Here is a 23,023-nt window from a genome sequence, read left to right as displayed (position 1 = left end):
AACCTAGCTCTTCACCAGCTCTACCCCAGCTCTTGCCTAGCTCTAGCCTAGCTCTACTCCAGCTCTACTCCAGCTCTACTCTGGCTCTACTCCAGCTCTAGCCCAGCTCTAACCTAGCTCTTCACCAGCTCTACCCCAGCTCTTGCCTAGCTCTACTCCAGCTCTACTCCAGCTCTACACTGGCTCTACTCCAGCTCTACCCCAGCTCTAGCCTAGCTCTAGCCTAGCTCTACTCCAGCTCTACTCCAGCTCTACTCTGGCTCTACTCCAGCTCTAGCCCAGCTCTAACCTAGCTCTTCACCAGCTCTACCCCAGCTCTTGCCTAGCTCTACTCCAGCTCTACTCCAGCTCTACACTGGCTCTACTCCAGCTCTACCCCAGCTCTAGCCTAGCTCTAGCCTAGCTCTACACCAGCTCTACACCAGTAGATAATTGTGAGCTAGCCTAAAGGTACTCTAATTACTGTAGCCCAAACTGCATTCTGACTGGCTGGCTGGCTACCCCTGAGGGCTGGAGACTCAGCTACAGGATCCACTCTCCCTAGGCATATCTCTTATAGTCATCAGTGGCTTTGTCACCTTCATTGGTCTGTGTCTGTCTGTGTCAGCATTTACTGAAGATTATTGTTTGTCCTGACTAAATGACCATAGGTAGCGTCTCGCACGTGTAGAAAGTTACTCTGTAGACGGTCCAAGTTCGTGGTCAGCTATTGCTGTTGTTTGCAGAAACTCTGTGGTCTGGTAACAACTAGTATTATCTTTAGTCTACACCAAGGAAAACTTTGTTTTGCTTGTTTAAAAAAAGCTGAGTCACTTGACATGCTCGATGGGTTTAGATACCCTCAAATATCTGCTGCTGATCCAGTTTCTGCTGTTCTGCCTGTGGCTATGAACCCTGACCTGTTGTTTTCAAATCTCTCTCTCCCCCCCAAATTCCACATTTTAGGTTGAGTTGTCATCTAAATGTGTTATTACTGCACTTTCCAACATTTTAAAGTACAACAAAGTACATACATTGTCAGATATTTCTTATTTATACACCAACTCATGATATCACATTGGTAGTAGTCAGTGACACATATGAAGGCTAAGATGGACGGGGCTTGGTTAAAACCCTGGATGGGAGACCAAAGGGTAGCTGTAGACAGATTCATTTACCAGTAGGAAGTGCTGCCAAGCCTATTGTTATTTTTTTCTGATAGTGGAAACATTGAAGATTTGCCATTGTTTCAAAGGTAAGCACTTTATACACGGTTTGTCTATGTTTGGTTACCATGATGGCATAATCCTGTGGTTTTTCAAATACAATGTATTTTCCACATAGATTCCACATCACAATACATCGACAAATTATGTTGAAATAAGATTGATTCAACCAGTTTGTGCCCAGTGGGATGTTGATATACGGAACATCTTAATTGACCACTTTTGTAAAATGTAATTTTGGATTACAGCAGGTTATCAATAGCACAACAGACTACAATTTCAGGATGGAGGGAGAAATGTCAGGTAGCATTCTGGGTAAATGTACCTTTGAGACCTCCTAGCTGTCTGTCTCTGTTTGTTTTGATTGGGGGCTTAGTGTTAACATGCCTTTAAAGTGTTCCAGAGCACTTATGTGTTCTTTGTGGACCAGTCTCACATCAAGTGATTGCAAAGTGCTTCATGTACCATTTTCAACTGGAAGTGTCAGAGGTTGAATACAAATGTTTTTCTGGGGAAACATATTTTGGGTAAATGGTAAAAAAGGACTAAATGGCTGTAATTTTCCTAATGAGTAGTTTCAAACACACATGAAGCATCTAGGAGCTGCATATTGAATATTCTTGTTTAGACTGAATGAATTTAGTGTTAAAAAAGCAACCCTTTATCTAGCATTTTGCTACACCCGTAATTACATCTGCTAAATATGTGTATGTGACCAATAAAATGTGGTTTGATTTGATGTTGAAAGTGCTTGTTATTCACCCTCAGACAGTAAAGTATGTACAATAATGCTATTCCTCTACTTTGACTCAGAATAATACGTATTTTTGTTTGTGTATATTTCCCTGCATAGTCTCATATTCACTTTGTATTCAGTGGGTGTGTTTCTGGTATACAGCTTGTAAAGCAGGCTTGAGAAAAACACACCCCATGCTGGGCTTTCCAAAGCTCATAGGAAGAGACCCCACCAACTTCATAACCCCTCCCCCCTCCCCAACTTCGAGGAGGATTTTGTTTGATTAATTATTTGTTAGGTCAGGCCATATATAAAACAAATACAACAGATGCTGGGGTTGGGGTCTACTGATCATACGATTACGGCCATGGGTTTGGCTATTCCTGTGTAATTGATTATTGGTTACTATATAAACTAGTCCATGTACTTTCATTTACTGATCCTGAGGGAGATGAGGATGTTCTTTCACAGTCTTTCCCTGTCTACAGCTTGCAATGCATTATGGTCTTTCTCCCTCTCATCCATGCTCCACCTTTCTCCTCACTCTTTTCCACCCCATCCTGCTGTGGCATCTCTCTTTGACTGTGGAGGCGCAGCAGAGGCACAGCTAGATTAGCCACACAGGGAGCAAGGATTACTCTCCTTTATGGTCCTTAAGTCCTGTAGAGCTCAGACACACCAATAGCATTCGCTGGCCCAGGGTACTTAGCATCTCAATGTAATTTGCGAACTGAGCACGCGCTCTTTTTACATGTAGAATCGTGTGAAAAATGTCGGCAGTCAGACGTCTACAGCGGGCGGTCCCTAAAACCCAGTACCGGGCGGTCCCTAAAACCCAGTACGATGAACAATCGTCAGACAAACACGAGATCCACATTCGGTGCCTTTACTCAACCTACGGTAGAATGTAGGCCTCCTGATCAGTCAGACTACACTGAATCATACTTGGGCATGCTAGGGCACTTAGACGGAATTAGCCTATATAACCCACTCACATTTAACCTAACCCACTGACATTTTGCAGTGTTGTGGCAGCTTTTCGCTATGGCGGAAGACACATTTAACTGTTTCTACGTTTGTGTGGTATTAACTGTAATGGTATGATACAGCGGTGAACAACCATGATAATCATGCATAATACTGTATGTTTTCTATAGTAGTGAGATTATAGTGATTGGTAAATTGCTGTTTGAAGCCTACTGTATATACCAACAGTCAGTGAGAATCCCATGGCATATGTACAGTATGGACTCATTATTCATGAGTCACTGAGTCTTGTGGGTTTTGGCTCCTAAATCATGCATGGATAACATCTCCCATATGTCCAGTGCTGGTGAAGCAGAGTTCCCTGTTTAATATGTAAAAAGACTCTTCAGTCCCTTTCCTCTGGGATTAACTTGTATTCATGGATCACTGGGCTGTTTACAGTAGGCAGGATTTGGCAAGAAGGTCAAGTGCCTGCACAAATCATCTCTGTTTTCATTGGAAGAAACTGTATTAAAAAATCTGGAAATGTACGTATGTGCCAACCCAAGGTGAATGGGGAGCTTTTACTTATTGCATTTAGGGACGTCAGCGTTGGAAGATGAAGAAAAACATGCTGACATTTAGGAAGTGATTACAGCACTTTGATTGTAAAGTAGATTCTCTGTCTCTATCACGGGACTTCTGTATGTGAAAACTAGAACAGTAAGCCAACTCTCCCTGAGAGAGACAGATACACCTCTCTATCTCTCTGTGAGGCATGCTTCATCACGGCTAAGCATTTGCCTGCTCTCCCTCTATACTCAGCCTTTGTGTAACATCACACAGTAGTCGTAGCCTACTTTTATGTACTGAAACTCGAGTATCAACCATCATTCATATCCCTGTAGTCTCTCTGTTCCACTCTGACATACAGACAGACAGACAGACAGACAGACAGACAGACAGACAGACAGACAGACAGACAGACAGACATTGTGCTTTATGGCCCTCAGTATTCCGACCACAGCTTGTGGTGCCCGGTCCTCCAGGCTGGAGGACTGGGCTGTCACAAATCACTGCCGTGTCTCCCAGCTCCCACCGCACGGCTCGGCTACAACGGGAAATCAATGGCCTCTCTCAGAATCTTCCACCAGACCAAATATCTGGAGCTTGATGGTGAAGGGAGAGACCAAGGGTCCAGGTTTCCGGTCTGGGGGCCAGGGTTCCGGTCTGGAAGCCAATTTTCGACTGGTCCTACAGTCTTGCTTCGGTACTGCAGTTTACTAATGCCCGGCCCAGAAAGACAATTTCCATAGACGGCCACAAAGAGAAGTCCGATTAGAGAATTCCTAATAAGACACTTTAGTCATTACCTTTATGCACAAAACATTCATTGAATTATTAAAAATAATTATCGCCCAATTTTATATTCATCCAGTCTTTTGGATGACGTGATAAAGTAGTCGCCGCTAGCGCTGCTCCCTGTGCACACTGAGTGCTATTGTGCATGTGATGTTGGTCTGTTTAAACAGGATGTGACCCGGATATAGACGGTCCATGAATCGGCATATGTGAACGTGAGCAGATTACCTTGAAAACAACGGTTTTCAGTCTTAGCAGTCTCCAGCTCTTCATACATCAGTGGGAGAGACAGAAGTGGGAAGGTGTAGATGAGGTGGAGGAGTTGGGGTGGTGGGGGGGTTGAGGCCCTGCTGGGTGTGTCGGGGTTGATAACAGGGTCTGGTTCAGACTCCAGACAGGAGTAGTGTGTGGAGAATGTGAACCAAGCTGTTCAGATAGAGGAGAGTGAGTGACTGACTGAATGACTGAGTGACTGAGTTGACTGACTAAGTGAGTGAGTAAGTAGGATTAAACAAGGAACCGTGTCTATCAGTAGAAACAGTCTATCAATGTAGATCAGATTTGATTCCTAATCCATGGTCTTTTAGTCTCTCTGTTTAACTGCAAGTTCTTTTACATGCACCTCCATAAAATGAGCGCAATAATGCATGAAGGAGATGTCATATGAACATGTTGTAGCAAATCATTTGTTATTAAGACATTGGAATAGCAATGTGTATGACCAGAAAAGCATAGCGATAAAGAGACTGTATGTTCACAATGTTCAGTGTTTAGTACGCTGTCCATGGTCCTGAATTGCTACTCCCATTAAAAAATCCCCCTTTTCATTCACTTTCCCGTCTCTCTGCTTTGCCCTTTGTTATAGAGGTTAACAGGTAGATAGCTAACCTCTCCCCTTTCCTCTCCTCTCTCCTTCAGTGGCAGACAGCAGGGTGATTCTTGATGGTCTACAGAGGTACGGCCCCATGCCCGGCTACCTGCCTGTCAGCTACCAGGTACTCAATGCCAAGGCAGCCTTCTTCCTAAAGGAAGCCAACCAGGACCTAATGAGGAACTCCAGCCTGCAGGCCAGGACTGAGCCCTTCTTCATCCAGGAGGCCCGCCAGATGCCCTTCATCAACGCCAGCTACGGACCCATGTCTGCCCAGCAACCCATCCCCCTGGAGCTCCTACAGAGCCCCGGACCCTTCAACGGACCCTCTTTTACCTCCCTGTCATCCTCCTCCTCCTCTTCTCCATCCCTTTTCACCTACAACTGGAAGGTCCATACCTTCATCATCAGTGAGAGGATTCACCCCAGTTGGCCAAAGGTGCAAGTGTTGTTCTATGTGGGAGGCAGGGACTGGGATGACTATACCACCATCCACAGGCTGCCCTGTGTCAGGATGTTTGCCTTCCACGAGACCCAGGAGGTGCGGGGCACGTGTCGTCTGAAGGGGGAGCTGGGGATGTGTGTGGCAGAACTGGAGCCCCTGGCTAGCTGGTTCAGTCCCCCCACCGTGAGGCCAGGGAGGCAGAGATCTCCGGAGCAGCCCCAGGGCACCCCCGTGGAGCTCTACTACATGGTACAGTCCACGGAGACTGGGGAGTGCAGCTCAGAGGACTCAAGGAAAGGCAGTTCCATGCGCACAGAGCACCAGGGGCCCATTGGGTACTTCTCGGGTCCCACACCCATGCAGCGCATTGGGAGCGTGCGTCTGTTCCAGCCCATGCCGGAGCTGAGGCTGGACAGTAACTTTGTGGTGATGGTGCCCTCTAGACCAATCAGACAGAGGGAGATAGTCTCCACCTTCCTGGCTCTCTCCATCCTGTCACCTGTACAGATCTTCACCCTCAGGTGAGTGGGCCTCCTTAAGTCACAGTGAGGCATTTTGATTTAACCTTTATCCAGGAAGTACCATTAAAAACCTCTTAAGGATCGGCCCCTTTTTAAAAAAAATGTTTGCCCAAACTGCCTGTAGCTCAGGCCCTGAAGGAAGGATATGCATTTTCTTGGTACCATTTGAAAGGAAACACTTTGAACTTTGTGGAAATGTGAAATTAATGTAGGAGAATTTAACACATTAGATCTGGTAAAAGATCATGCAAAGAAAAAACCAACCCAAATGTGCCTAATTTGTTTATTAATAACTTTCATGTTCAAAACTGTACACTCTCCTCAAACAATAGCATGATATTATTAGCCACTGTAAAATAGCTACTGTAAATTCGACAGTGCAGTTAAAATGGCAAGAATTTAAGCTTTCTGCTAATATCAGATATATCTATGTCCTGGGAAATGTTCTTGTTACTTACAACCTCATGCTAATCGCATTAGCCTACATTAGCTCAAACGTCCCGCAGGGGACCCGCCAATCCTTTGAGGTCAGAAGACTTCTTTTCCATTCAATTCAAAAAAAATATTTTTCTCCATTACAATTACAAGGACATTTTATCAGAATCAGACTTTTACTCGCCAAGGACATTTACACAAACCCAGAATTTGCCTTAGTGAGAAGGTGCTGTCAGCAATAGAAAATATACAAACAGAATACAGACACAAGTCCACATAGACATCACACAGAATATACAATATTGGAACAATATTATATATGCTGTCTTCACTTTGGGTTTGCTTGGAAACCAGAAGGCTCAGAGAGCTGTGTCTCGTCTGTCGTCTCCATGGAGTTTCATGGTGATTCATCAAATATGTTCACAGTTCACACTCTTTGGTTTTTAAATGTCAAGCTTGTGCAAGATATTCACTGGCTGATAATTTTACAGAGGTTCTTTACTCCCAACTAATCTGCTTTGTGATTGGAAATAGTCGAACATACTGCAACACAGCTGCTGAAATCATTGCTCCTTCTCATATCAAGTATTTTAAATAAATTTGATAATCTGAGAATGTACAGTGTCTTGCGAAAGTATTCGGCCCCCTTGAACTTTGCGACCTTTTGCCACATTTCAGGCTTCAAACATAAAGATATAAAACTGTATTTTTTTGTGAAGAATCAACAACAAGTGGGACACAATCATGAAGTGGAACGACATTTATTGGATATTTCAAACTTTTTTAACATATCAAAAACTGAAAAATTGGGCGTGCAAAATTATTCAGCCCCCTTAAGTTAATACTTTGTAGCACCACCTTTTGCTGCGATTACAGCTGTAAGTCGCTTGGGGTATGTCTCTATCAGTTTTGCACATCGAGAGACTGAATTTTTTCCCATTCCTCCTTGCAAAACAGCTCGAGCTCAGTGAGGTTGGATGGAGAGCATTTGTGAACAGCAGTTTTCAGTTCTTTCCACAGATTCTCGATTGGATTCAGACCTGGACTTTGACTTGGCCATTCTAACACCTGGATATGTTTATTTTTGAACCATTCCATTGTAGATTTTGCTTTATGTTTTGGATCATTGTGATGTTGGAAGACAAATCTCCGTCCCAGTATCAGGTCTTTTGCAGACTCCATCAGGTTTTCTTCCAGAATGGTCCTGTATTTGGCTCCATCCATCTTTCCATCGATTTTAACCATCTTCCCTGTCCCTGCTGAAGAAAAGCAGGCCCAAACCATGATGCTGCCACCACCATGTTTGACAGTGGGGATGGTGTGTTCAGCTGTGTTGCTTTTACGCCAAACATAACGTTTTGCATTGTTGCCAAAAAGTTCAATTTTGGTTTCATCTGACCAGAGCACCTTCTTCCACATGTTTGGTGTGTCTCCCAGGTGGCTTGTGGCAAACTATTAACGACACTTTTTATGGATATCTTTAAGAAATGGCTTTCTTCTTGCCACTCTTCCATAAAGGCCAGATTTGTGCAATATACGACTGATTGTTGTCCTATGGACAGAGTCTCCCACCTCAGCTGTAGATCTCTGCAGTTCATCCAGAGTGATCATGGGCCTCTTGGCTGCATCTCTGATCAGTCTTCTCCTTGTATGAGCTGAAAGTTTAGAGGGACGGCCAGGTCTTGGTAGATTTGCAGTGGTCTGATACTCCTTCCATTTCAATATTATCGCTTGCACAGTGCTCCTTGGGATGTTTAAAGCTTGGGAAATCTTTTTGTATCCAAATCCGGCTTTAAACTTCTTCACAACAGTATCTCGGACCTGCCTGGTGTGTTCCTTGTTCTTCATGATGCTCTCTGCGCTTTTAACTGACCTCTGAGACTATCACAGTGCAGGTGCATTTATACGGAGACTTGATTACACACAGGTGGATTGTATTTATCATCATTAGTCATTTAGGTCAACATTGGATCATTCAGAGATCCTCACTGAACTTCTGGAGAGAGTTTGCTGCACTGAAAGTAAAGGGGCTGAATAATTTTGCACGCCCAATTTTTCAGTTTTTGATTTGTCAAGTTTGAAATATCCAATAAATGTCGTTCCACTTCATGATTGTATCCCACTTGTTGTTGATTCTTCACAAAAAAATACAGTTTTATATCTTTATGTTTGAAGCCTGAAATGTGGCAAAAGGTCGCAAAGTTCAAGGGGGCCGAATACTTTCGCAAGACACTGTATGTGCTTTATATGCATACAGCTAGATACTAGTCATTCTTATAATTACAACATGTTTAAACATTAAGAATTGTACAACAAATATACACTGAGTGTACAAAACATTAATACTGATTGCACCCCCTTTTGCCCTCAGAACAGCCTAAATTTGTCGGGTATGAACTATAAGGTGTCAAAAGCGTTCCACAGGAATGCTGGCCTATGTTGAATCCAATGCTTCCCATAGTTGTGTCAAGTTGGCTGGAAGTCCTTCAGGTGGTGGATCATTCTTGATACACACCGGAAACTGTTGAGCCTGAAAAACCCAGCAGCATTGTGGTTCTTGACACACTCAAACCGGTGCGCCTAGCACTACTAACATACCCTGTTCAAAGACACGTAAATCTGTTGTCTCACCCATTCACCCTCTGAATGCCACACATACACAATCCATGTCTCAATTGTCTCAAGGCGTAAAAATCCTTCTTTAACGTGTCTCTCCCCTGGATTTAACAGGTGACATTGATAAGGGATTATAGCTTTCACCTGGATTCAGCTGGTCAGTCTACGTCATGGAAAAGCAGGTGTTTGTAATGTTTTGTACACTCAGTGTAAATAGATTAGATTAGATTGTACAAATAAATATATTGAACAATTCACATCCATTTATAGCAGTGTTCATTAAGACATGTTTTATGTGCCTAACATCAAAACAGTTCAATGCTGAGGAATAGTTCATTTGAACTGAGTGTGCTGCAGTAGAGGGAAGCTCGTTATTGATTCATTGGGCTTTGAGCGTTAATTAGAAAGTGACAAAGCGACTGAAGACATCCCACGGGCCATGCAAATAGAGATTTAAGAAAATATGCATTTCCAATAGTGTACTTTCATGCCTGAAATTGTAATCACAGCAGAAAAAAATCGCTAGTGAGCTCAAGGTGGAGCTCTGACAAAAGGCCCATACCAATTTGTCAACCTGGGTGAACAGGAAATCTGCCAAGAAGCCTCATTGCTTTTCCTCACCCAACATATAATGAACTTCCAGAGTATTTGCTCTGTGTGTGTTTTAATACAGGGGTTCTCAAACCCTTTGGGGCCAAGTTCCTCTTTTCTTATAGCAAATTCATCAGGGACCCCCTCATAATCAGAACACAACTGGAGTTTGGCAGTGCATGTTCGGACGAACCAAGTCTCAGGCCCTGGGAAGGCTCGCATCTTAGCATCGGAGAGAAAATGTTTCAGTTTTCCATCTAATATCCTGAAATTTTACCAATTTTGCCATGAGGCAGAGAGAAAACTTTGCAGTTGTATCATAAATTACATTGCACTTATGTAAAAAAAACAAGTTAAAATTGAAAAATTGATAATTGTTGGAGTACTGTAAATACCAATATCCCTGTAAGCATGCCAAGCCCATGTTGTCCAGGGTTAAGAACAAACATTGTAGATTAATAATATTACATTGTATTGTATTACATAAACCCTTTAAACTTATTCCACGGATCCCTTGGCCAAAATTTGTTTAATCTGCTGTTAGTAATATTTATAAAAAATATTGAAATATTTTTAGATCTGGCCACTGGCCCCCTCAGTACCCCACTTTGAGAATCCCTGTTTTAATACACTTGTCGAATGTGAATCATGTATTTCCTTAAACTTTTTTACAGTCATACTGCTCATATTTTCCAAGGTTATATGTTTTGAATAATGATTCCCACAGGGAGTTTGCTATAAATGAACTTAAGTCCAAAGCTCACTAATCAGCAGTTCAGTTGGTGCTGTCAGTGTTCCATTTAGCCTACTACACAGTGAGTTCCTCTCAGCCAGTGTATGGTGTGTGTGTCAGCCAGTGTACGGTGTGTGTGTCAGCCAGTGTACGGTGTGTCTAGGCAGGTTCTTTGGACATGTGTTTCTCAGCCAGGGCTTATCTGCTCCTCAAATTCAGACTAACAGGATTAAACTGTTTATGATCGGCGTGATCGGACCACACAATCATCAATGTGCAGGCGATGGGGTTAGAGAGCAGGCAAGAGGGAAGGGTTGCTAGGGGAGGACTCCTGTTATCAGAGGATTCTGGGATTATTGGACACGACAAGGATCCCATCCTACATACACACATGGTTTTGGCACACATACACATACACACTGCACACATGCACACACACACACACATAACATGTGCAAATGCACATGAACAAATATGCATACACACACCCCTTGGCAGATCAAGGCTTAGCCACCCAGGGGCAGCTGCTCCAGAAGCTGACGTGGGCTTCCCTCCAAACCATACGCTTATCATAGCAGATCAATGTCTGACCACCAATCAGGCTGGACCACACTGACCAGCTCAGACCTCAGAGACACACAGGCCAGGGCTAAAGATGGAGAACTACCTGAATAATACAGTGAATATTGTAGTGCTTTTATTCCAGGATAGTGAAAAGTGTTGATTTTAAAATATGTCATTTACCATATAAACTCCTCTTCCATTGTCCTCCAAGTGTTGTAGAACATTTTCCTAATCTTCCGTGTGCACCTCCGCTCATGCTGTTCAGTGTTGCAAAGGGAGATAGCGACGGGATGAGGTTTCCTTTTCAATGAGTCTTTGGCCGGTTGTTTCTGGTAGACAATATTGTTGGTTTCTGGTTCAGACTATATTGTTGTGCATTTTATTTATGGATTTTATTGATTTATTTCACCTTTATTTAACCAGGTAGGCAAGTTGAGAGAGAACAAGTTCTCATTTACAGTTGCGATCTGGCCAAGATAAAGCAAAGCAGTTCGACACATACAACAAGACAGAGTTACACATGGAGTAAAACAAACATACAGTCAATAATACAGTAGAAAAATAAGTCTATATACAATGTGAGCAAATGAGGTGAGATAAGAGAATTACAGGCAAAAAAAGGCCATGGTGACGAAGTAAATACAATATAGCAAGTAAAACACTGGAATGGTAGATTTGCAGTGGAAGAATGTGCAAAGTAGTGATAGAAATAATGGGGTACAAAGGAGCAAAATAAATAAATACAGTAGGGGAAGAGGTAGTTGTTTGGGCTAAATTATAGATGGGCTATGTACAGATGCAGTAATCTGTGAGCTGCTCTGACAGCTGGTGCTTAAAGCTAGTGAGGGAGATAAGTGTTTCCAGTTTCAGAGATTTTTGTAGTTTGTTCCAGTCATTGGCAGCAGAGACCTGGAAGGACAGGCGGCCAAATGAGGAATTGGTTTTGGGGGTGACCAGAGAGATATACCTGCTGGAGCGCGTGCTACAGGTGGGTGCTGCTATGGTGACCAGTGAGCTGAGATAAGGGGCGACTTTACCTAGGAGGGTCTTGTAGATGACAACGAGAGCGTACAGGTCGCAGTGGTGGGTAGTATATGGGGCTTTGGTGACAAAACGGATGGCACTGTGATAGACTGCATCCAATTTATTGAGTAGGGTATTGGAGGCTATTTTGTAAATGACATCGCTGAAGTCGAGGATCGGTAGGATGGTCATTTTTACGAGGGTATGTTTGGCAGCATGAGTGAAGGATGCTTTGTTGCGAAATAGGAAGCCAATTCTAGATTTAACTTTGGATTGGAGATGTGTGAGTCTGGAAGGAGAGTTTACAGTCTAACCATACACCTAGGTATTTGTAGTTCTCCACATATTCTAAGTCAGAACCGTCCAGAGTAGTGATGCTGGACGGGCGGGCAGGTGCAGGCAGTGATCGGTTGAAGAGCATGCATTTAGTTTTATTTGTATTTAAGAGCAGTTGGAGGCCACGGAAGGAGAGTTGTATGGTATTGAAGCTCGTCTGGAGGGTTGTTAACACAGTGTCCAAAGAAGGGCCAGAAGTATGCAGAATGGTGTCATCTGCGTAGAGGTGGATCAGAGACTCACCAGCAGCAAGAGCGACATCATTGATGTATACAGAGAAGAGAGTCGGCCCAAGAATTGAACCCTGTGGCACCCCCATAGAGACTGCCAGAGGCCCGGACAACAGGCCCTCCGATTTGACACACGGAACTCTATCAGAGAAGTAGTTGGTGAACCAGGCGATGCAATCATTTGAGAAACCAAGGATATTGAGTGTGCCGATGAAGACTGAACCCTGAAATGTGCATAATGACTGTTTCTTGTTAACTGCATAACAGTCTACCGTACAACCAGTCTCTTAGAAAAACACATTATTAAATACAAAACCTAACACACCAGAGAAAGTCAGATCTAGGAAGCAGATATGAATTCAGCACCCAACACCAACTCTTCACTGAGACCAGAGGGTTTCAAAGTCTGGGGAACGTCAAACTTGGTTCTTCAACTCTGTGTCTCAGTAGCCTCCAAGCCAAGTCTGCAAGGCAATTCACAAGTTTAAAGGGCCTGGTGAAAAGAGTCTGACCCTTGCATGTGACTGGTACTGTAGCCTAAGAGGCACTTGTCTCTGTGTCATCATCACACTATCACACTAGATGGACCCTCTATGGAGTGTGGGCTCAACAATGCCCTTGAACCACATCACAGTAGGAGTGTTCACAGAAGAGAAGTGGTGGAGTGGGAGTAAACAGGAAGTCTTCACGAAAGAGGAGAGGGAGGCAGGAAGTGACACACAGTGGATAAACTGTTATTTCAGGCTCTTGTATTCATCAGCTCCAGAGGAAGAATGGAGTAAACTGAGATGGCAGCTTATCAGGTTTAGGGGTCTATAATGCCTCCATCACATGGTCCCACTTCATTTCAATACATGGAGGGAGATATGCACAACAGAAAGGGAAGAGGGAGGGAGGGAAGGAGAGAAGGGGAGAGAGAGGGGGAGAGGGAGAGTAAAAAAAAGACCTAGATACAATAAGTATGAAAAATGGAGGCAAAGCCTATCTTAGTGACCTTTAACAATAATACACGGAGGATAAAACATATTTACTCCAACCTTTTCTCTCCTCTGTGATCTCTCAGCCATCCGCTGGCCTATATCCAACAGTACAGACACATTACGTGTTACTCTGACCAGTGTTAAAGATCAGCCTAACACCTGATATTAATTGTTATGGATAGCATAACATGTCTTGTTGAATTGAAAACTGCCTGATAGAATATTCTTTGCCAGCAAAATATACATATTTAACTATAAAACAACACACTATCTGGATCCGATGCCCCGGTGTGTAAGAATTTCCTAGTTACCTTTGATATACTAATGCATGCTCATTAGCATGCATTAGTATATGTCCCTTGGGGAACCTGTGGAAATGAATATGATTGTTTAGTAAAAATTATAAAACAGCTGGGGCTATTTATCTTTTGAAAATGGTGTTAATTTGTTCGCGAGGAAATTGTTTTTCATTTGCATTATGAATAGGATGCAAATCCTATTTCAATGGCAGCCACTCTAGATTGCTAATGAGGCAATGAGTCGATTCCACTGGGAAGCTTTAGCCTGACAAGCAGATCATGAATTTACAGTAGTCTTAAATGATCTGTATGGTCTTAATGATTAGCAAACATAGGAGTGTGAGTGTGTGTGCGTGTGTGTGTGTGTGTGTGTGTGTGTGTGCATGGGCACCTGACTTTGTCTGGAAGTAGGGGCACATTTTTAAAAAATGATTAAACATTTACAAATGATTTTAAAACCATTTGCTGCAATTCCATTTGCTGCAAGTCTCTTCACAGGGGATTTCAATATTTATCAATAGAACACATATTTTTCTTAGATTCTGCCACAATAAATTATATTGAACTTGAGTACACAAGGACCAGAAAAATATGTGCACATTTATCTAGGACTATAAGCCAACTGTGTGCAACAATGCCTCATTTATCATAACCATTACAGATAACTTCTAAATTGCCCCATATACTGTATATTCAGTAAATGAATTGTGCCATTTAAGATTTATTTTTTGAAACCGTAATATCAACTGGTTATTTTATATTGTGGAGCACAATCTTTAAAAAGGCTGTAACCACAGCAGTGGCGCTTGCTTGTAAAAGCCCATGGCTGTGCAGTGGCAAAGCCTTGTTTTAATTTAACAGACAGGACGCTCTTTTTTTCCGAGACCTTATCACAGTCAAGTAAAATAAAAGAAAAGGTGATAGAACAGAGTAAAAACAAAAGTTTGCTGGTGAAACCTCCAACCAGGAAATGGCCAGATAACCCTCTTCAATAAACGAGGAATACAAGGTAATCGTTTACATTTCTTTTGATCTACTTTCACATTGTACTTGTTCACATTATACATGTAACTTGTGGTCATTCTGAATGCATGCACAGAAAACACAGCTAACTACACATAAATACAATGAATAACTGCTTTCAGAAAAGGTTACATAACCAATGTGTTATTTTCCTGCAATTCTACACATTTTGTCATGGGGCGCAGAGACATTTTTGCAATTTTAAAGCAAGTTTTCTGCAATTCTACACATTTTGGGGCAGAGAGAATATTTTGCATAGATAGCTGGCTAGAATATTTTTCCAATCTGACATGGCTAATTGAGTGACTGTCAGTGACTGACATAACAAGAGAAAAACTGCTGATGCACAACTAAAGTTCTACTATTCTAACCCCCTCTTCACAAAAAAAATATATAGACAATACATTTTTGTTTTGTTTTGGAAATTGATATGCGGGCCTACAAAAGGGGGGCCGTGGGCCGCTGTCCATAGGACAATCGTCACATCCACATTTAATCTATTTAATGATATGAGAGTCTTTCAAGTCAAGTATGAAATACAGTATATCATAGTTTAAATAATGACTAGAACATGAATTACTATCCAGGATGCTGCTGCATTACCACACGCCCATGGATCAAGTCCAGTCCCCCAGATGCATTTCGACGGGAGCATATGCAGTAAAAGCAGCTGCCCTAAGAGGCCTGACTGTAGAGGAGGAGAGGGTTGAGAGTTGCCCCTGGGCCCATGAATAGATGATTAAGTGTTACCCACTATACACAGGATCCCTTAACCCAGATCCTGTTTGTCAACAACACTGTACATAAATACACACACACACACACACACACACACACACACACACACACACACACACACACACACACACACACACACACATATATGCATATAACACACAAGACACACGTGAACAAACACAATCACATTGTAAACGTGCACATTGCGCACAAACACACACACACGACCAGAAACTTCAGAAAGCAGCCCTCGTATAGCCCTCTCAAACTCCTTTATCACACACACCAGCCCCCCAATCCAGGGATAATGCCAAGAACTTGGCATGGTCACACACACAGTCACCCGTTGGGTACCCGTGAGGGAGAAAAATCTAATATTCCCTTTCTGAAACCTTATCATCAAACAGAACTAACTACAGGAGTAGCTGCTTAGAACTACACAGAGCATCCCAGGACTGAGTTACTACATAAGAGCTACACACACTACAAACTACACCCAACACACTCCAGCCATCTACCCACTACCCAACTCCATATTGGGCCTTTCAGGCGTATAACCAGGCGTTTCTCTAGAGTGGATACACTGGAAGGCAGGTTTTATAATTGGGCAATTCCATGGTAACAGAATTATGCATATTTTTCACTTTAAAAGTATGCCAAATAAAAGACATTGATTGCAAAGTTAAACAAACCGTACAACTCTATGCACATGGACTACTTTGAACAATTTCCACAGAAACATTAACAAAAACACGTTTACTCGATGAACAGTGCAGATGTAAAGTTTGGTAAAAGAATGTCGGTAAAATCTCCCTGACCACATTTTTCAAAAACCTTGTTAAATATCTATGAATTAAGATTCAAAGATGTCTGTAGAAAAAAATGAGCTATCAGCTATGATATGGCACCTTTAGTTAGAAAAAAATCTCATTTGGTTATTGAACTGGAGTAAATGGATTTACACTCGGTAACAGAATGATGGTAACAGAATGACATCATGAGTCCCTGATCTGTACTACAGAGAAATGCATAATTATGAATGTCATTCTCTTCATGGTGATATATGCTGAATAGGCACACAAAGACAGAACATTTGATATCCTCCTTTGCATGTTTGGGTATTATTCTGCACACTGGCTATTATTCTAATGAGCTCCGCCCCAAACAAGACTAAATTTGGTTGGTGTGGACCGGAAATGGAAATAGGGGCCTCATGGGTATGTTTCAGTAATCGCTGGGAGAGGTGACACTAACTGAAGAGTAAGAAGAGAGATGGGGAGAGAGAGGGCTCGTCCAGAGTGTTTTCACACTCTTGCGTTGACTACCACGTGAGAGAAAGAGAACATTGAGCTGAACATAACAGCATGCCAGTGGAAGGGAGAACAGTAGCATGTGAACCAACTGTGATTTGTGACTACTATGAATTCCTGTTATAGATGTTCTATGCTGAATGTTTTCTTAGACCCCTTTTATGTCTGTCATTGCCTTTGCATTTTTAGGGTGGAAAATGGTTGAAACATTTATAAATGCCTTAAATTCAAAAAAATATACACTTTCATTTGACACCAAATTTGATGTGCTCCTATGAACTTCATATGTTAGTGCTCATGGGGCTTTTTACAGGGAAATGCCAAAACGGAGTCTTTGTAGTGGTTCTCATGTCTAGGAACTCTAGGAACACTGTCTGTTTCTCTGACAGTGTCTCCCCTGGGTTCTACTCAGACACCTAGCTCTGTAGTTGTGAGGCCCTCCTGTGAGCACACCTCTCAAACTGAGCAGGGCTTATGACACAGTGTGTGTCTGTGTGTGTGTGTGTGTGCGCGCACACGCATGCAAGGTACCTGTGTGTGTATTCATTGAGGACTTGTCTGTGGGTGTTTGTGTGCGTGTGTGTGCGTTCTCACTATTCTTACTCCCAACTCCCTCAGTCCAAACATTGCGAGGAGAGTGTTTGATTCTGGACCATAGGGATTAGACATAGCAAGGCCTGTCCCAGTGCTCCTGTATTATGGCCCCAGGGGACCTGGAATGTAAACGTAGGGATCAGTGTAAATATCCAGTGGCAGAGGTGGATAACCTGTGAAGTGTAAGCTGTGCTCAGGGCCGCATGGCCATAGTAGCTGATAGATAACTGTTACATGGGAGGGAATAAAGTGGGCTGCAGCCTCGTTAAAACATTCAGCCCATTCGCCCCCAGGATGCCATATTTCTGCCACCTAATCCACTGTAGAGAGTTAAGGACCTGCATGGAGATGGGTGAGCTGGGGTCTTGAGCTGTCTGTGTGTGTGTGTGTATGTTTGTGTGTGTATACAGAACTGGGTCGATCCACAAAATGAGTGCCTTTTGCATCCCTATAATATTTTATGTACAATTGGGCACCAATATTGCATTTTAAAAGTATATTCAATTAAGTGCTCTTTAATATAGACCACATGGAAAATTCAATAAATCAGATTTTTTTATATGAATAAAGACTTACTAAAATAGCAAAATTCATAATTTTGACATGTCCCTCTGTGACTTCTAGGAAAATGTTAACCCACTTAACATTTCTCCAGGTTTTCACCATCATTGTAAAGCCCTAGTTATTATGTTGCTTTGACAAAGTCATTTCTGAAGATTATTGTTTATTTAATGTAATTAGTGATTCATTTTTGTCCCTAATTTTAATGTCAACCCTGTTGTGTGACCTGAACTCTCACTTTACTATAATAACATATTATGCTGAAACTTTTCCATTTTAAATATTTGTTTTCAAATTAAACATTGAACATCTTAGTCAAACTAGTGTAAAAGCTGTTGAGCCACTTCTAATCTTTTTGGCCATTTTCTGGTGTTTTGTGGTGGAAGACTGAGTGGGTCAAGTAGAACACGTCAACCCTGTTTCCCATGTATAGACAGAAATGTTTAATAATTAAAAAATGTGTTTTCAAAATGACTTTCAATTGCCCCTCCCTGTTGTACACAACAAGCTTCCATTCCCCCTGTCACAAGGGGATCTATGGCTGATTTATGATGAATCATCAACCCTGTTACAGTCAACCATGTTACTTTGTTTGGCACTTTATGTAGTATTTTTTAAGATGGGAAAGCATTTTTTATTTTATTAAGTTGAACATGTGCTCATTATGATAGAATGTTAAAATGAGGTGTAACTACTTAAAAAAAAAAAAATAGTAGATGCTCTTGTCTAGAGCAACATACTGGAACAATTAGGGTTAAGTGCCTTGCTCAATGGGCATTGAATTATTTTTCACCTAGTAAGCTCGGGGATTCGAACCAGCAACCTTTCAGTTACTGGCCCAACACTCTTAACCGCCAGGCTACTTGCCTCCCCTTCTACCAAGTTGGACTACTCAAAAAGTACCCAATAGGTGGAATTACACAACTAACCTTTGTATTTGTGTGCAATTTGCATGTACAGCATGTGTTTGTCAATGTACCTTTAGCAATAACTCAAACTCACACCCATACCTCTTCAAGTCAAATTTGATGTTTATTGCTCTAAGCAGATTTACCTCCTAAACATCATCACATTTTTGATACAGTAGGCTATGTATCAAATAGAGATGGTGGTTTATTAACTCAACCGACAGTAAAAGGTGTTGGGTTTATCAAAAGCTTATTAATGAAGTTAACTCACTGTTAGGGATGTTATCATTAAATTCGGTTTTGCTTGGTAGAATCGGGCCTCGGATGAGGAGAGCTGGAGGGAGAGCAGAGGAAGAGAGAGAGAGATGGATGGAAAGTGGCGAGAGAGAGCTAGAGAGAGATGGAGGGAGAGTGGCGAGAAGGAGAGTAAAAATCACAAGCAGAGGGATAGATGGAAGGAACGAGATATACAGCAGGGAAGCAGGGAGCATCTGTAACATTTTGTAGATTGCATGCTCCGCAATGCAATCTGATTTCAGATTTTTTCATAAAAAAAGGTCCCCTTCACAAACTAATCAGAGCAATTTAAGGAACGAACATAAGTGCCATGGGTGCAAAATCCCATGAGCAATTTTGTAGGAAGAAATTATTTAAAAAACCAGAAAGGATGTGTTTGGCAATTTTTTTGTGCTCGTCTCTATTTTTCCAAAGTCAAGCAGATTACCCATCAGAACTCACCCGCAGGTTTCCTTTGGGCCTTTGTCAAAGTAAATTATTCAACCTCTGAATCATCCCTCCGTCTTCCTCCCTCTCCACTCTCTCCCTCTTTCCCTCTCCCCCTACTCTCCCCATTCTCCTCTTTCGCTTGTCCCTGTCCTACAGTACATCTGAACCTGTGTATGTTATGACTGGGACTCTGTCCTGTGCTGTCTGCTGATTGTGAGTGTTCAGCACTGCCCAGCGGTGCACGCAATGAAGTGCAAATAGGGATAATGTGCTCGCTTACGTGTCAGCTTTTAAAGATCAGCCCCCAATTGATTTACCTGACGTCCCACTAAGGCATTAACTAATAACAGAGGAGAGGAGAGCAGAGCAGAAATTATGAACACATGCAGCATGACTAGCCTACCTCAGCAAGTCAGCTTGGTCATTACTCTGTCCCCCAAGGCAGACAGAGAAGAGTAGGGGTGGGTGAATATGGACAGAAGTGGAGAACTTTGAAGTGCGTTGAGTCGGTACTTCCCTGGTTCTGCCATTGTTATCTCCATCTACTTGTTCCTAAACTTTCATCTTCAGCCCTATCAGAAATGGTAAAAAACTAACTAAGATAAAGTTGTGATCATAGCAGCATTAGGAGTTATGCCCATGGAATTCTCACTCACTCACACCCACATAAGACATCGGCGTCACACATCATTTAACTAATGGGCAAAAAACACATTTCCAATTCACATATCCGTATTAATACACACTTGTACATGTGTGAAATGCAACAATGGATCAATAAGATGAATTTCTCTCTATAGAGACCTGGCAGAGGAATACATATCCCCATCTGGCCCTGGTCCCTGTTTGCAATTTAAAAAACTCATATTTAATCGTCATCCGTCCTTAGCTGGCTTTTCTATTTGTCCCCAGCGTGTGATCTTCTTCAAAAGCCTCACCTAGTATATCCATACCATTTATGATCTAATTACCGGACATAATGAATAATCAACCATTTGAAATGATTCTGATTAAACTGTTTCAGTGATTGCCAATGATTAATTGTTGCAAAAATGATTCTTTTTTAATTTTTTTTGCATATGTATGGTAATTCTGATTGTTTTGTTCTTCCTCTTTGACATGTGTGCTGTTCGTTTAGCTCTTGACAGTGTTGTACATTTTCCATTTGACACAAGTTTTCAATTAAAGTTCTGGCAGAAAAATCTGATGTTTCGGTAAAGAATCGATAAAGCAGTGCATTCAGAGTCAGTGTATGACTGATGTTCCTACATAGATGTTTATGTCATGCGGTATGTTTCAATAATGAATGTGCATGTTTGTGTTTGTGTGTGCTTGAGTGCATGCATGCATGTGTGTATGTGTGAACGTGTCATGTACTGTATGTCTAGCATTATCAACAGTAGCGTTATGTCTAAATCAAATATTACATTTGTCAAAGTCAGATCAAAGTGATCCATCACATTATGGTGACTGTTGTAAAACAACTCATTTCACTGCATCCGGTGTATGGGGCAATACATATTTATTTCTTCTTTGTTTTATGTGGCTCTAGTAGAAACATACAACCTCATCCTAATGTTAGTGGAATTTATTCATCTATACTAGGACAGTTAGAAGGATCTAATCTGAGAGTGCATGATGTATCTAATCTATTGTATACAGTAGAGGTGTTATTATTCTCTGTAGTCTAGACTGACTGACCAGCAGTGTTAATCTGTAACCCGTTCTCCATCAGGTTTACGTCCTCTCCCTAATCTGGCCGAGCACATCTTGTGATAATCCCACTAGTCCCCCTCCAGCTCCCGTCCAAATATCGCATCACTCTGGGATGATCCGTCCTAGCCCAGCAGATTCCATATGATCACTAATTCTGGTCCCCCTGGACCCACCGTCAGGTCAGGGAGGACTTATGGGAACAGAGCCGTCTGCATGGTGTGTTTTTCCCCATTCTCTGGTTTAAAAGACGAAGGGGCTGTGCAACTAGCGACCATAGGGATCCTGCATCTGGCTGCCAGGATATGATAGGATGTCCTTAATTTGTGTGATTTGCTGGCCTATAGTCTTTAAAACCCTGTAAGCGCATGAACATGGGAAGTTTTTAGTCCATTGGCATACAGTTGCACAAATATGGTTTGGTGATCCTAAGCGAAAAAATACCACATTGACACACATTTTAAAATCAGTGTTGTTTGTGTATTGATGTACATGTATCCTAACTCTAACTTCAGTGGGGATCAGAATCTTACATGCAGGTTACAAGACTGTTTTTCCTCTAACATACAGACTTAGCTAGTAGCACTCATCCCATGGCTAAGGGGCCTGTTGGGTTATACTGTAGTGGAGAGTCACTGAGCTGTATTGCACTGGCCCAACCCTTAGTGTCATCATCTTATTGACTTTCTTTCATATTTGCAGCCTCTTTTTCTCGCACACACTAGATTTATTTTTTGCCAAAATTATACATTCTCCCAGTCACCTCCCTGTCTGATTTTCTCACCCATGTCTTTGTTGAGAGTTTCCAGTTATTCTAATCTCTCCTTCTCTGTGAACGTCATGCAAAGTTAACCATTAATACCACAGGGTTCCAGTTTAGAAGAACACTTTCCACTGTGCTCAGAGGACACTTTCGGTATTGCAGTTTAGCTGATGTCGAGCCAAAAAAGACAGTTCCCATAGATAGCCCCATAGAGAAGTTCAATTAGAACATTCCTAAAAAGACACTTTGGTTATCACATTTGTGCCAAAAATATCTATTGAATTATTCAAGTAATTTTCTTCAAGGCCACATTTTTCCCCCATCACACAGCAGAAGATATTACAATTTTAGATTAATCCAATATATGTCATGTTACTGGATGATGTGATAATATGATAACATACTACTCAAATTTTGCCTTTATCCATCATAAGGTTGCTACATCCTAGCCTATGAATGAAAGTTTACAAAATAGGTGCACACAGGTCGTAAAAACATTTGAGGTGACAGACAGTGACACATGGATAGACAGTGACACATTCAACACCACCTTAATTGCACACTCTTGCCTGCATCTAGCTGATCTAGGGTGCAATCAGTAGTCCAACAGTTGCAAACGAGAGTTTCTATTGGACAAATTCAGGTATATTTAGCTTCGTTTCGTTCCGTTTGCGTGAACACATGTAAACACAGTTCACTTTCATAGCAGCCACATTGTATTCCTCCTCACACCTACGTGCTCTCCTTCTCTCACCTTTTTCCTTTGTTTGTGGA

General features: G+C 42.0%; 1 protein-coding gene across 1 annotated transcript in view; it reads left to right on the top strand.

Annotated features, from left to right (window-relative positions):
* The first annotated feature begins 2,711 nt into the window (after nucleotides 1-2,711).
* The window catches only part of LOC139409668 (transmembrane protein 132C-like), a 147,660-nt gene continuing 127,348 nt past the window's right edge, over nucleotides 2,712-23,023 (top strand). Inside the window, exons 1-2 of the mRNA XM_071155083.1 lie at nucleotides 2,712-2,841; nucleotides 5,188-6,106. Of these exons, the coding sequence (XP_071011184.1) occupies nucleotides 2,712-2,841; nucleotides 5,188-6,106 (1,049 nt within the window). The remainder of the gene's footprint in view (nucleotides 2,842-5,187; nucleotides 6,107-23,023) is intronic.

The sequence above is a fragment of the Oncorhynchus clarkii genome, chromosome 5 (assembly GCF_045791955.1).
Source record: "Oncorhynchus clarkii lewisi isolate Uvic-CL-2024 chromosome 5, UVic_Ocla_1.0, whole genome shotgun sequence".
NCBI classification, from domain to species: Eukaryota; Metazoa; Chordata; class Actinopteri; order Salmoniformes; family Salmonidae; genus Oncorhynchus; species Oncorhynchus clarkii.
Note: the sequence above shows the minus strand (reverse complement) of the source record. Positions and strands in the feature narration are given on the sequence as shown.